Genomic DNA, 16,152 nt, shown 5'->3' with positions numbered 1-16,152 from the left:
GAACGGCTCATTCAAAATTCTCAGTGTGCCTTCATAGTCCTGTCTCAGTACACAAGACTTTACACAGTCACCATCCCTGTGCCACTGACACAGGATGTAAGTTGTACTTTACAATCAAGTAGGGAAAGGACTGGCCTAAACTGTGGAAGTGATTGTATGTTTTTTCACTGTAATTTGACAAAAAAAAGTATATTTTTCCATTGCATAAGATGGTAGTGATTTTAAAACAACACAAGTAATGGATGAAAATGATTTTTATTTGATTATTTGTACATCCCACAAAACTTTAAAGCAACTATTTACAACACTCACCTTTACATTTATAAGCAACTTATTTAGAGCAAGAACTGTACATATTAAAATGCATGAAAGCTGTCTTGACTGTTACTGCTCAGTCACCAAATCAATAATTGTTACACAATGCAATGGGGATTTTTTAAAAGAGGTATGAAATATTATTGATCATTGGATGTCAGAGTTTTAAGCTGTACTCAAGCTGTTTTTCCCCCTTTCCCCTGACTTATTCCAGTCCTCTGGGAAAGAGAAGCATATGTAAACTGATAAGGTGCTTTTCGTCAACGATACAAGAAAATACAAGTACAAGTTAAGTCTTCCAGTAAATTGGAAAAACAGTCACGTTTCTTGGAGTCCAACTTACGCTAAGTTTTTGAGTCAAGCCGCTGCTCTGAGATTCCCAGTACTCAGTAATTCTCTTGACAAGCGTATTATCAGTACAACACAGCACACGTCTTCTTTTCTTTGAATATCTCCGGCTTGTTTGTGTTTCGTGCACCTGTCTTCTACTTGTCACACGCTTTTTTGTGATTGCCTCCTAGTTTCTTTCTTCAGTCTTCTGTAAGCTATTTGTTACATTTCTCTTGTCATTCACTTTCTGAAATGTTTGTCCCACTTCAACTTATCAGCTGTCCACTCTTTTGTCTCACTTCCCATCTCTGCACATCAAACCTGCCACACACTTCTTTATCTTTGCTTTTTACTCAGCTCTTTCTCACCTCAGACCTCAAATCGATGTCAGGCTTTTTTTAAATTTATTTTTGGACAACTGACACCTCTCATCCTTTTGGACTAGCAGTGCAGGATCTTGATGAAGGCTTTGCGAAATTCAATGTTGAAAGTGGTGTATATGACAGGGTTGACGGCACTGTTGAGGTATCCCAGCCAGGTAACGGCGCTGTACAGAGAGGGTGAGATGCAGCAGCTTCTGCAGTGGGCCTTTAGTACATGGGTCAGAAAGAAAGGCAGCCAGCAGATAATGAACACACCTTTGAAGGAAAGACAAGACAGGGATTATGTCTTTGTGTGTCACAGAAATCATGCAAGGATGTAATTTATTAAATATCTTGTCTACTTGTACATTTGTAGTTTGCACACTCTCATAAAACCACCGAGTCAGTAAATACGCAGACAGAGGATTTCATCTATCCCAGTTTCAGAGTCAGAACCGCCAAGTCTCATAAATCACACAACAAATGAGCTTGGTGAGAAAAATACAATCAAGTCAGAAGTCATAAATAATGAAGGCCGTAAAAACTGCTGCTGTGAATGTTAACATTCATCACTCTTTCTCCAACTGAAATAAGGAAAACTTGCTCCAAATTTACATTTAAAATCTTTCATCTGGAAAAATCAAATTATTTTCAATTATTCAGAATAGAGCCCTCGGGACACATTTCATCTAGATTTTTCTTCATTCTGCCAAAGGTGATTGCATTTCCTTTTACAATACAGAACTGGCTCAAGGGAATTATTGTACAGTAAACATCTACAGTCACCTTTTATGTATTAAAAAACATTTCACGATCGCTGGTTTTAACCCATATTTTTGGTTTAATTTTTATTTAGTCTTTTATTGCTCTCTGTATGCAATCTCAGCAAACTTGTGAAAATACCTAAATAAGATGAAGGCATCTGAGCAAATGTGATGATACATGGGACAAGCTACAATCTCAGTAGCCTTCAGCTAAGAGGACCCGCTCCCGTGGAGCCATCTCAGGAGACAGACACCTCTGCTTTTAAAGATAAGACAAGAAACTTTCCTTTTTCATAAAGTTTATAGTTAAAGCTGGATTAGATGTCCATGAACGTTCCTTTAGTTATGCTGCTATAGGTTTAGACTGCTGCGGGACTTAATGTGATGCATGAGCACCTTTTCCACTCTCACCTCTTTTCACTCTCCACAAGTTTATATACCAGCACACACACATATAACAAAAAAGACAACAAACATACAACAGGACAAAGCATGGAGACAAAGAACAGAGAAATATCATTAATCAATGTCATCATATTTTTGTCTAATCTCTCTCATAGTTTGTTTTGTCCTGTTTCTCTGTGTTTTACTTTTTCCTCTTCTCATTAACCTCCGTCGCTTGATTGATGCAGTACTGAATACCTTATAGTACACATTGGCGCTACATAAATAAGCCTTAATTAAATTAAATTAACTTTGTTCTGTGAGCTTAGATGTGTTATGTGCCTTCACTAAATATAGAATGATATCTTGAAAAACAATGTCGTAGAGACTTAGGAGGTGTCTGGATTTCAGGTAGAAAGACTTTGTGAATGCACCAGGGCACAAGTGAAGATTGAGCATGCACACATGGTGCAAAGAACACCTCATTAATAAGTCTGCATTCCCCACTGCTTACCGAGCACAATAGCAAGCATCTGAGTCGCCTTTCTCTCCTTCTGCTGTGACAGCCTCCCTCTCACCCTTTCCTTGGTGATGCCCCATTTCTCTTTGCCTGCGCTGCGCTCCCTCCATCCCTCACGGCCCCTCATGCCATCCTCAAGGGTGGGAGGACGAGGTGTCAGAGCCGATCGTGTCACAGTTGAGGGGAGAACAGGAGCAGGTCCAACCGAGATGGACAAGGAGATCCGGGGTCGTCCAGATTTCGAAGAGGCCTGAGGAGGAGGGGGAGGAGCCAGACCTTGCTCATTCTGCGGCAGGAAATGACCTGGCTCCACTTCAAGAGGGTGAACCACCGCCTCTTTAACCAGGCTCTGTGTGAGAATTATATAAAAATGACAATAAAAAGAGAATCTGTTTGGACTGAGCGCTGGCTTAAGTTATGACCCTCACCACTTTCTTGCGCTGTGGGGTTGCAGAGGCAGGTCTCAGGATCAGGGTGCACAGCTTCACATCTTCTGGTTGTGTACACTTATTCTGAAATGGAAGAATGCCATGTATATTGAAAAGAAAAGATAATGCATAAAAGAACTGGAAACTGATAGCTCACAGTAAAATATATTTGCTGGTAGGACAAGAATCTAGTGTCATCTTATGGAAATTACACTGTGAATGAGATGAAGTGTGTGTAACTGAAGTTACAAAAGTGTTTTTCAAATATGATGAAGACTGTTGTTGACTTCATCTAAACTTTCTATCTCATTACAATTGCAAAATGGCTGGAAGACAACTCAAACTTGACTCAAGCTTGATAAACATTAGTTTGGTATGAAATCTACCTTCCTGTGTCGGTGACCTTCTGCTTCAGCCGCACCTTGCGCAAGCAAACCGTGTCTGCGTGGCGGGGCAGTGCGTCTGCCACGTTTGCGCAGCACCAGGCAGATCTGCGCATACACCAGCAATGTTACAATGAAGGGAACGTAGAAGGAGGCCACAGATGAGTACACCACAAATGCCGGGTCTGCAAAGCTGCACGTGGTGCCTTCACGATTAGCTAATGTGCAGCAGAAAAAAAGAAAAAGGGCAAAGAATGGATATAGTACAGAAACCATTAGGGATAATTGCAAGATTTATCTGTCTATGTGTGAAGTACCAAGGCAAAAGGCAAGAGACGTTAACCTAGGATTTAAACTGGTGCAGGATTTAACTATTATCAGAGATATTATAAAGAGAAGGAAGATGGCACTCAAGTAATCCTAAATAGGAATCTGTGGCTCTGCTACCCAAAAACCAATGAACAGTCCAACAGGGAATCGTGAATCAGTTCTGTTGCACTGATGCACAGTTGAGGTTGGCGGTGGGCAAATCTACTCTATGCTAATCATAGTAAAGTACAACATATTCAATTATTCTGTATTAAAGGTGCTGTTAACTTTGGTCATCGGTTTCCATTCCTTGTCAGCTATAATAAACATCTGTCGAATTTACCATTAAACTCATTCATTTCTTCTTGATCTTGAAACTTTTTGGAGCGCTTTAAGAACACCATGTTGAAAATGTTAACTCTTGAAGTGAAATGCTGTTTTCATTGGAGTTTCATCAAACCCACATTTGCAAGCTACCAATGACGCAAAGTGATCCTTTACACACAAACGCTGGTGCTGAATGAAAACCGAATGAAAAGCAATGCACAGAGCACCTTCCAAATGCCGTGCTGTAATCTACGAGCAACACATTTCTGTGGAGAGAGAATATTTTTCACAGTTTGACATCATTTGGTATCTTGCTGCATTTGGACCCACAACTGAGGCTGCCGGATGCCTCTTGCTCACCCTCGCATTACTTTATGTTTCCCCACTTATTCTCAAGTGGCCGCCTTTGAGTTCAGTGCGAGTGCTTTGAAAGCTGAAGTCCCTCATCACCAACTCGTGCTCACTGCAGAGTCAAATGGACTAGACAGCACCAATTCCCAGTGTTTATAGATAAGAAGGAGGTGGGGGTCTGCCTGTACCTAGAGGTGGAGCTGGACTATGCTTCTCTACCTCATAGCTGTCTCCAATAAGGTTAGCTGCTGGGCACCTTCCCTTCTGCTACTACTGTGAGGCAATTTTAACCACTGATGATGCCAACATATTGAAATGTCACTGCATGCACAGCATTTAAAAAAAAAAAAAAGACGAATAATCAAATTTAAAGACGGTTTGGAAAGACTGTTTTTGTATTAAAAAAAGAAACAGTTCTATAATTTTAAAGAAAACAATTTACAGCTGAGCACTGAAAAAGTCAAAAAGTATCAGATGGCACTGTTACCAGTGTTGTTCAGCCCAAACAGTAAAGGGCAGGAGATGGCAAAAGAAAGGAACCACACAACCGAAATCATCACCGCCACCCTCCTCCTGGAGCTGTATCTGGTGTTGTAGAGCAACGGCATTGCCACCGCTGTATATCTGCAACAATACATACACACAGACACATTAGCGCGCCTCCTACACATTCACTTTTGGTCCTTGTGTCTTGACATGCACGTCAATGCAGAGGAAACAAATGCATTTCTGCACCTAATTAACCTCCTAGGACCTGGCGTCCACATATGTGGACATCACATTTTGGGTTGTGTAGACCAAAATATTAAATGTTGCTCCACAAGGGCCTGATATCCATTTACAAGGACATTATACTGCCACTGTTCAATCAAAATTTAAAACAAATGTCCTCATATGTGGATTTCATTTTTGTCAGAAACAAAAATCAGGTAAAACATAAAAATCGGGCAATTCTTTGTTTTTACATTCATCAGGTCCCAAACAGCCCAAATAGCAAAGTTCAATTTCGGAACATGAAGCCTAAAGTAAAATACAAAATAATGACTCCAATGACTGCACAATCATTATTTAGATTTGTCCTATTTATTATTTTGCAGAATACACTGGATGACTTTGCATAAAAAGTGCTAGAGTTAATTAAATCAAAGCACTTAACCTCACCTCTGTGTCCTTGTAATGGGTCACTTTGGGGGCTTTAAGCCCTTACAGCTTTGCTACTGCATTATATATAAACTACTCTCTGTGGATTCAACAAAAACAATTTAGAGACTATCCTTAGATGCTATAACAAATTACACAAGACCAAAGTGGTGCAGTCTAAATGTGTTACTTTGCCAGAGGAATTAGGACCCAATTGCAGACTGTCTGCCCGCTGGGTGTCTGGCCACCTCTCGCCGGACCATTAAGAGGGCATCAGGTGGAACACTTAATCAGGTTTTTTATATGGTTCCACTAAAGCAAACACTAATGAGTGTCGCAACTGTGAAAACCTGTCATTACAAGGTGGACAGATAGATGACTGCAGCAGAAAGAAGTTTTTATTTGGCTACTCAGTGAGAGCTGGATGATGGCAATTCTTTTAGTTAAGTTTTTAGTGGGGTTTGTATAGGTAATGTATGTAAATGCATGCTCTTTGGTTAGCGTTTATTTGCGTAGCCCAGCCAAAAAAAATTATAAAGGTCAAGATTAGGTGGAAGAAATACCATACTGATTTACTGTCATGTTATTTGGTTAAAAATGACTTATATAATTTCAAATAGTTTATAGCAGAATAACTTGTTCTCCTGCTGAAAGGGAATTCTCAAGAGGAAGATAAATTGTTAGAATAGAAGTGAGCTCAACAAATAAGAGGAGGCACAAAGAGAAATGAGAACAAACAAGCAGTAAAGGTGATAATGTGAGAGTAATTTTTAGGCAAGCGTCCACCTGTCGATGCTGATGGCACAGAGGTTGAGGATACTGGCTGTGCACATCATGACGTCCAATGTGAGCAGGATGTCACAGTGGATGAGGCTGAATCGCCACTCTCCTACCACCTTCAACAAAGCAAATAAGTTTTACTCACTCATAATTCACTTTCATTTTTTAACCTGGTATCACGTTTTGTACATTTTTATTCATGTGCAGCACATCAACATTAACCAGGCTGGTTCAAACTTTTGCTTCTTATTGGATAATTCAATATTTAATTTGTTTTTTAATAGTTTAATAAAGATCATTACTTCCTTTTGAAATTTAACTAAAAAGACTGTCAAAAAGAAAAAGACAAAGGATTTGTGTTTACCTAGTAAATAATGCAGAAATAAGTATTTTGCACTCTAACAGTGATTGCTGTGCACCAAGGGATTTAAAAAAAATTCAAGTAAGTCCCTTGGATCTAAAAAAAACAATAATGATTCTTGACTAAAACAGAGTAAAACAGTATTTATAATTACTAAATAATTAATCAGTGATATAATCAATAGCCAATCTGATATGTGACAAAAGTGTTATTTAATAGCCAAAAATGCCAAAACACTTATTGATTCAATCTTTCTTTGAGTAGGTTATAATAAAATAAAAATAAGGAACCATGTAACATTACGTTGACTGGTCTTGTAAATGTGAGTGGGTGTTTTTTTGTTGTTTGAAGTTCAAAAAGAGGACCCAACTACAGAACACAGAGGCAGCACCTACACAAACAAAAAAGATAACTTTAATTAAACTCAGGACAAACAAAGGGAGATGGTAGGACAGAAAGTGCCTGGAGAACTGATGACAACTAAGACAAATTTCAGAAGTAAAAAAAAAAAAAAAAAAAAATCAAGCAGAATAACAAACAGAAAGAAAGAAAAAAAGAGAATAAAACAAAGGAAGCATAATAAGCAAAGACACACAAGGGAAGCTTTTTTTTTTTTTTAAATCTTTTGTTAATAAAACACAAAGGGCAAACCAAAATGTGAGAAGACCTGACAGGTTATTCCAAAAGAATATTCACATTATTAATAAGTCATATTATTTTCTTGATTACCATACCAATTTTATCCATAATTTTGTTCTGTTAACTTCATACTAACAAAAATGTATTTGTATTGTTCATTTTCAACCAGCAGTCCACAAACCAAAGCTACTGAAATTACTATGAGAAGCGAGCCAAAAGGGCATATGGGAAATTCTGGAAGGCTGGTTATCAGTCGGCTCATATTCTTCAGCAGAAAACTCACTTTTCTGCTGATTTTCTAATATATTACTGATCTCATTTGTTATACGTTTGTCTGAAAAAAGGCTGAAAACTGCTGAACACTCTTATCCTCTTGATTTCCATTGCATCCAAGGATTTGATTCTCTCTTTTTTTGTCTTTCTTCAGAACCACAAAAAATAAAGCAGGAAAAGAAGGGAAAACAAACAGAAGTGCACACAAACCTCCAGGTATACGCCCCAAGGCATGACCAGCGTGGCCAGCAGCAGGTCAGAAACAGCCAGTGAGACAATGAGGTAGTTGGTGGTGGTCTGCAGGGCACGTTCTCGAGACACCGCCACGCACACCAGCACATTACCAAACACCACGCAGAAGATCAGGAGGACTAACAGCACCGCATAGAAGTTGTATGGTGGAGAGGAGGGTGAAGCAGAGCTGGTGCAGTTGGTGGAAGTCAGAAAAGAGGAAGAGGATGTGGGGAAGGATATGGGGGAGTACGAGGGGTCATTGGTGACATAGACAGAGAAATTATGTTCAAGGGAGGAGAGAGGGAAGGAGGGAGAGGAGGTGTCGTCTGACTTGTTGGGTAAAGTCATCTTGCTCCAGTGAACATGGTCAGGCTGAAAATTAATGACACAAAAAAGCAGGAGAAACATAATTACTGTGGGGCCCTTCATGGCCCACTGTGCATTTGATTCAGTCTTTTAAAATAGATCCAAAGACGAGTGGCTACTTTTTCTGACAGGAAAGGAGAACGAAGGAACGCTTATTATTGGAACTTTGTCTTTGGTCTCACCTCAGACAGACAGCTTTGTAACCACACAAAGGGAACAGAGTAAGGGAAAAGCATTGGAAGTAACAATACTGCACACTCAGTTTTTTATGTTAGTTTTTAGTTAGTTAGTTTTGACGCTCCCATTAGTTGCCTGGATTTCTTCCCGCTGCTGTCTGCAGGTGGTTATGGTGACAGTGATGGACAGAGTTATGTGCCACGCAATGTTTTCTTGTAAAAAGGAAAAATTATTTAGCTAATCATATTATTTATATCACTGACAATCAACTTCCACTTAACCCTATAATGCCCTTTGTATCATATATGATATATGAGTTTCTGAGACCTCTATCTCATCAACATGATCAACACTTGCCATAATTTCAAAATGTTATGGACAAAATTATCCTTTTTTGTCTAAAATGAACATTGTTTTTAACAAAAAGTTGCCAAAAATGCTCAATGTATCAAATGCGATACAAAAAATATATAATAAATATGTAATAAAAATATATCATACACAACATGATACAGCAAGAAGAAATTGTGGATTTTGTTATAAGGGTTAATAAAAATCTCAATTTCAAAGAATTAGAATTTTGTGGCTGTTTTTGATAGGTTGGGTCTTACAGGGTTAAAAATTATGCAAAGACAGTTTTAAAAATACTGCAAATCATTCTGGGTTTATGTCTGTGTATGAATTAAGAAAGCTGAGGCCCAAACTACAAAGCAGCATCTCTTTGTGTTTCTCTGATGGCTGTCAGTAATAAATATTAACTATGAGACCCAACTTTACTCCTTGATTTTCTTTCTCTTGGCAGCAAAAAATGTATTGTTCTGTAAGTATTAATATATGATCCTAAAACACAAACCCTACACTGTAATTGCTGATGTGATCAAATTTTTACCAAGCCTATGTTTCAATTCTGTTTTTATATTCTATCTTTACTCTCAAACTCTTAAACAACAGGAAGTCTGCAGCTGCCAGAGCCAAAACTAAAACAGTCAAGAGCAGGTTATGGTCCAAGTTTGGGGTTAAAAATCAGATGGAAGCCCCACCCCACGTTTTCACTAATTCTTTTATTTACAGCATGTTTTAAGTGTGATATAGATTGTCTGTGAAGGTTCTCAGTCATCCAGGTCATCGTAGTCAAAGGAGTTTGCAAAGAAAAGCGTCTGGACTTCTTTAAGTTGCTTGAAGACGTTTCACTTCTCATCCGAGAAGCTTCTTCAGTTCTAAGGTCAAATGGCCGAGAGTCCCAGATTTAAACCCAGTGGGAGTATCCCCCCAAAGAGGGACAAAGGACCCCCTGGTGATCCTCTAATCACATGAGCCAAGGTGTGAAAGCGGGTGTGGGACCTAATCAGCCAGGGTTTCGGGTGAGCTCATTGTGAAACCTGGCCCCACCCTGTCATGTAAATTCCTGAGGTCAGATGGCCCAGGATGTGAGTGGGCATTAAGGCGTCTGGGGAGGGAACTCAAAACTGGATTATAGATGGCAGACAGTTGGTGTCGTAAACCACCGCCTCTGTTCAAAGATGGTCGCTCACAGTGGACATAGATGGCCTCTTTCACTCCTCTTTCAAACCATCTGTCCTCTCTGTCCAAAATGTGAACATTGGCATCCTCGAAAGAGTGACCTTTATCCTTAAGATGCAGATGGACTGCTGAGTCTTGTCCTGTGGAGGTGGCTCTTCTATGTTGTGCCATGCGCTTGTGAAGTGGCTGTTTGGTCTCTCCAATGTAGAGGTCTGGGCATTCCTCGCTGCACTGTACAGCATACACCACGTTGTTAAGTCTGTGTTTTGGAGTTTTGTCTTTCGGGTGAACCAGTTTCTGTCTGAGTGTGTTGCTGGGTCTGAAGTACACTGGGATGTCGTGCTTGGAGAAAACTCTCCTGAGTTTCTCTGATACACCGGCTACATAGGGGATAACAACGTTGTTGCGTCTGTCTTTCTTATCCTCCCTCGCTGGTGTCTGATCTTCTTTTCTGTGCCTCTTTGCTGACTTTATGAACGCCCAGTTAGGATAACCACATGTTTTGAGTGCTTCCTTTACGTGTGTGTGTTCCTTCTTTTTTCCCTCAGGCTTAGAGGGAACATGTTCTGCCCGGTGGTGTAGGGTCCTGATTACTCCAAGTTTGTGTTCCAGAGGGTGATGGGAGTCAAAGAGGAGGTACTGGTCCGTGTGTGTGGGCTTCCGGTAAACTTCGATGTTGAGGTTGCCATTCTCTTCAATGTGCACGGCGCAGTCCAGGAAAGGCAAACAGTTGTCCTTTGTGTCTTCCCTGGTGAACTTGATGTTTTTATCCACAGCGTTAATGTGCGCAGTGAAGGATTCCACTTCTTGTGTCTTGATTTTGACCCAGGTGTCATCTGTGATATAGATTCTGTGCTGGGGGTGTACCTTTTATATGTGTAGCTTCCTAAAACCACATCAAACACAAACTGTGCATTGCACTGTCAGAGGAATACGTTCAAATTAGTTTAATGCTGTAGAAACTGTATAAAATGTTAGTGTACTTCATTCTAATCTGCTGCTTGAACTCTTTTGCACCACTGAAACTGCAACTATGAGAACACAGGATAATGTCTCTGTGTTTTCTGTGGAAAAGAGTAATATGATCCATGAATTCAGCTTTTAGATTGGTTCGTTGCTGCCAACATGACACCTTTCATGTAAACGCATAGGGGAAATTAGACACGCACGAGTTAAAGCAAGCCATCTACTAATCGGAAGATCGATTGTTCAATTCCTGCCTGCTCCAGTGTTCATGCAGTATGCTTGTGCAAGATACTGAACCACAAGTTGCTCTCCAAACCATCCATCAGAGTATTTGCTAGAAAGCACTTAAGTGTAGGAAAAAAGTGCTTGTGTGAATGAGGTATTTTGTTTAAAGCCCATTTAGTAGAGGAGAGTGCTATAGAAGAACCACTTGCCACTTACATGTGTAATGTAATACTAACTGAACATCCTGATACTCACTGACCAGCATGCTTCTGAATTAATGGCAAGACACACACACTTCATATATAAACTATAATTGCACTGTGACAGCTTATAGCATTTATAAGCCGTATGGATGCTCATCACTGAGTCAGTATTCTGTTTGTTCTGACATGCCTTCCACCCATGAAAGATTTAACACAGTCAGTCATATTTGATCAATTATGTATGTATTATCAGTGTTCAATACACAAAGGTTTTACCTACATAACCTGTCCATAGCATAAAAAGAATTATTGATGATAGGTCAGTGAGAGAAACACTAATCCACATGTGCAATGCATGCATCAGTGTGTTGGGTGAGCTGTGTGAAAACATTAGTTTATTAATTGCCTCGTTTTTGTTTGTATTTTTAGGATGCATTATTCACTGACTGCTCTCTATAAGCCATGCTCTCCCTTGGCGATATTGATGCACAGTGGTACTGTAATCCACAGCTAGTTGATGTAATTCAATTTGAAGGGTGAACTAAGGACGGTGCAATTCTTTTGACCAAAGGGCCATCAGGAGTAGGGTGTTTGTGCAAGCTGTCGCTCAAACCCAGTTTGTGGGCTGTACAGAATAATTCATAAGAAGTTGCTCAGAAATAAAGTAATGCTCCATATTTTTGGGGGGAAGAAATGTGGATTGTTGTCAGCATACAGATGAAGTGCTGAGAAATTGATTTTTGCCGCACAAGTTTTGCATCATAATGTTGCAATCTTTCTGTTATGAGAAAAAAACCCTATCAATTAGGTTTTATGTGAAGACTTTATTCTAATGTAACACTGAAGCTGATGGCAGGCTATGTTCTGTAAAAAGATGCAAATGACAAGCATGTTCTTTAGGAATCTTTGTTTTTAGGGGAATCATTAGACTCAGCACCCCAGTATCCTGAAATGGCATGTAACACTCATTTGTGTGTCATCAAAAGAATTTATTGTTTGTCGCATGTGGTTTCCAACCCAGTAGTGTCGACTGATGACGATCTTAATCATGACCGCACCCTAATCCTTACCATAAAATGACATCTGCGATCTCAAAACATAGCCACGACTCATGAAACAGCAGGCTATTAGACACAGCAAATGAGCATAAATGAATTTTAAACCCATTTGAAACAGAAAGAGAACTTTTTCTGTTGTTTTTGTTGCCGTTTGTTGCAGAAAAAAAAATCTCAAAACCAATTCCAGAGGGTGTCTGTTGTAGAGAACAACCTTAGCTTTGTCATTTACTAAAACAGACAAATATTTAGCTTTAGACAAAAGAAGGAAAGCAATAAGCTTAATTAATGAAAACATTAGTAACGACACATCTCATCTAAACCAGCCTTTTCTTTGAAACCTGTGATTAGTAACCTGGTACTGATGTGTTTTTGCAGAGAGGAGACATGATATAGATATATGAGAACTTCTCTTCCCCTCACTAATAAGTCTTTGGCTCTCTTCTGTTACACTCAAACACAGAGGCTGTACGACAGCATGCAAAAAGCTGCATGAAATATTTATCGGCAACAGGAAGTTGAAACGGACTACTGACTGGCAGCATCACAGTTTGAATTTTCTTGTTAGTCCAGAGGTCATGAATGAATTCAGTGAGACTTTTACCACCTTAGCACCACCCGCTCCATCATGTGCATCACATTACAGTAACTGACTGACTTTGACCTCTAGTCTGCATTGTTAATCAACCCATATCCTAGACAAGTTCAACTGAATAAATCAATAGACAAACCACTGGCAACAGCATCTAAAGACATTCTCATGTGATTGATTTCACAAGATACAATCAGAGATCTAAATGGCAAATTTCCAACCCCCTTGACAATATGAAACTAGTATAAAAGGTGGGTTTTATACTATGATTCAGTTAGTTTTTCAAAACATTCAAAAAGAAACTTGATTCAGCAACAGATCATGCATAGATCCAAAATCTGATTTAAAAACTCCAAAATGAATTAGCACATAACATAAGATTTTAAAATCTAGTTTATAAAATTGCAGTCCTTTCCTTTGAAAATAGTTTCATCTCACTCCCCTGTCCTCTCTTTCTTACAATTTTCTGTATCACTCAGGGTTTCACAATAACATGTTTTTCCCACTCTGAATTTGCCTGCCACTTTAAAAAGATTATTCCATTTATGCTTCCACCTCTTCTGCCTATATGCTGAAGTACCACAACCACAAGTTTATATCTGCATGATGTGCTCAAGGTGTAAGCAGGCCATGGGATGTCATTATTTTCTTATTACTGAGTAACTATCTCCATGCAGTCACTGGAAGCACATGAAAAATTCATTCATTCCACAGTATGTATTAGCCTGCCTATCAGATTTTATTGCTCATTAACTGAAATTGTCAGATTGCTGTTCTGGATTGATCTGACCCACTGTAACCTCTGTATTTGTATATATAGTAAATGCTGTAAAAAATGCAGAAAAACAAAATGCTTTTTTAATTCAAGACAATTTGTAGATGCAGCTGCAACATAAATTGTAATAAGATGATTGACAGATCATGGAAAAACTCTTTAGTTGCAATCTTCACTTGCTCACTAGAGAATCACCTGTTTGCAGTACAGATTCTTAGCCAATTTCGTTGACATCTTTACTTGTTTTTGAGCTCACTCTCTCAACACCAAACACTTAAAGCAAGAATATTTAATTAAAACATTTGTTTTTCAAAACTAAACAACTTTCCTGCAGTCATATTTGAGCAACTGTAATAAACCCAGCTCATCTCACCTCAGTCTCTTTCACAAATTAGTTTAAAAACATCAAAGAGCAAGATGCCCCAAGACAGAGTGCAAAACTAGGAAAAAGCTATTTGCCAGTGACAGACTGCAGTGCTTCTGTAAAGCTGCTGAAGCGCTGCAGTAATAAGAATGAGAAGATGAAGTCTTCAAACAATGCTGGGGCATATTTTGCCCCAAGCAACTGATTGTTTATTTTATTTTATTTTTCTTGAACTGAACTACAAAAGTTACATTGAACCTCGAATACTTTTAACACAAATTATCAAGAAAAAGATTTAACTTGCGAGGAATATTTCATGACTAACAATCTAATCACAACATAAACATTTCCCAGAAGCTTTATTCACAGAATTATCTCCTGTTTTTAAACAAAGTAATTCTTGTTTTTCAATCCAAACACAAAGTGAGACCTTGGGCTAAAGATGCATTCGAGTGTAAAGAATCAGCTATGTTCAGCTATGTCGTTTTAAGAGACGAAGCACATCACATTGATAGCTGGGAAAAATAATACCAAAATTTAAAATGTTGCACCTACTGCAACAGGGTGGTGAAAAAAATATGCCTCAAAGCCTAAAATCATAATTAATGTGTGACTGATAAAAACATTGATGAAAACATGAAAACTCCATGTGACAATGACAGATTCTTCTATAAACCCAGATAATCGCCTTTCATTAACTCTAACATGCCTATTCACTCAAAAATGTGTTTTCATGAAGATGTCTAGGCAAGGCATACATATGTATTCATTCCGGATTTTTCCATTAGTGATGATAAGAAGATGTAATTATAAGAACTGTTTATTTTTAATGAATATCTTTGTGGAAAAATCCCTATGAAGAACATTTATGTCCAAAAACATGCCTATCTAAGAAAAGCAACATAAAATTAACATTCAATAAAAGATTTATTTGCACAATTAAATGTTTTTATAAACTTCTGAAAAGATTATTTTTTATTCATTATGTTATATTATTTATTTCAGTGTTTGTGAATACCACTGATGTCTCAACCACTTTCTCATAAAACAGTCAACTTCTGCAATGTGAAACTTAACAAGATATTAATTAAAATGTAAAAAATACAAGCAGAATACAAAAGGAGAGCCTTAGTGGTTAAAATTATGAATAAGTACGCCTATTTGGCTCTGTCTGCTACATGTTGTTTGACCTACTGCCAAACTAAAGTGATAAATTGGGCAGATTTCAGTGATTGGAATTAAAAGGCCACCATTAATCAGTGCATTGGTTTTACTTCACATTACCGTGCAATCATGTCTGCTAGCATAAACTCTTTTTCACAGAGAAAAGCAAACCATGCATACATAAGTACAGCAGTCTGGTTCCCTGAGGTTCCCACTTAGTACAAGCTCGACAACTTCTGGGAATGGATGTTTGTATAACTTGCATATTTATCATCTTGAATTGAAATGATAAAGTAACTTCTAAGCTTATCACTTTGTCCCAGTGGTGTATATTTTCTCTGATTAATTTTTATTTACACTCACTGGCCACTTTATTTGTGCAGCAATTCAAGTCCTCGTCAACACAGCTATTGTCATGGTCCGCGGCCCGGTGTCCGAGGAGCTGATGGGATGCCCACGCCCACGGGTGTGGCTGTCGACTCTACACCTGCATCCCATTCCAGGCGATCATCAGGTGGACTATTTAACCCCGCTCAGCCAGCTGCTCCACGCCAGTCCGTTAGTCACCTTTCAGCGGTAACCGTCCGGCGTGTTTTGAGCCTCCTCCTGCCTGTCCTCCTGCCCGCCTGGAGTTCGGATCACCACCGGTCATCATCTCCTCTGTTTCCCTGCAGCTCTCCCGCGGACCCTCACCCCTCCCTCCGGTTCCCACGGCCCAGCCCTGATCGTAAGATTAATAACTCTACCCCGCGTATGCTGTTATTCCCCCGCTCCCCAGTAACTCTCTTCCTCTTTCTGTTGCAGCCTCCCACGGTCCTGATTACGGCGTTCCCGAGTTGCTTAT

General features: G+C 39.1%; 1 protein-coding gene across 1 annotated transcript in view; it reads right to left on the bottom strand.

The window, feature by feature from the left end:
* Positions 1-312: 312 nt before the first annotated feature.
* The window catches only part of drd2l (dopamine receptor D2 like), a 21,141-nt gene continuing 5,301 nt past the window's right edge, over positions 313-16,152 (bottom strand). The window contains exons 2-8 of the mRNA XM_063486223.1: positions 7,877-8,272; positions 6,400-6,509; positions 4,961-5,097; positions 3,490-3,704; positions 3,104-3,187; positions 2,670-3,024; positions 313-1,283 (exon numbers count right to left, since the gene is read on the bottom strand). Of these exons, the coding sequence (XP_063342293.1) occupies positions 1,087-1,283; positions 2,670-3,024; positions 3,104-3,187; positions 3,490-3,704; positions 4,961-5,097; positions 6,400-6,509; positions 7,877-8,248 (1,470 nt within the window). The 5' untranslated portion in view covers positions 8,249-8,272 and the 3' untranslated portion in view covers positions 313-1,086. The remainder of the gene's footprint in view (positions 1,284-2,669; positions 3,025-3,103; positions 3,188-3,489; positions 3,705-4,960; positions 5,098-6,399; positions 6,510-7,876; positions 8,273-16,152) is intronic.

Source organism: Pelmatolapia mariae, linkage group LG10_11, assembly GCF_036321145.2.
Source record: "Pelmatolapia mariae isolate MD_Pm_ZW linkage group LG10_11, Pm_UMD_F_2, whole genome shotgun sequence".
In the NCBI taxonomy this organism is placed as follows: Eukaryota; Metazoa; Chordata; class Actinopteri; order Cichliformes; family Cichlidae; genus Pelmatolapia; species Pelmatolapia mariae.
The sequence above is the reverse complement of the archived record's forward strand: the minus strand, read 5'-3'. Positions and strand labels throughout refer to the sequence as shown.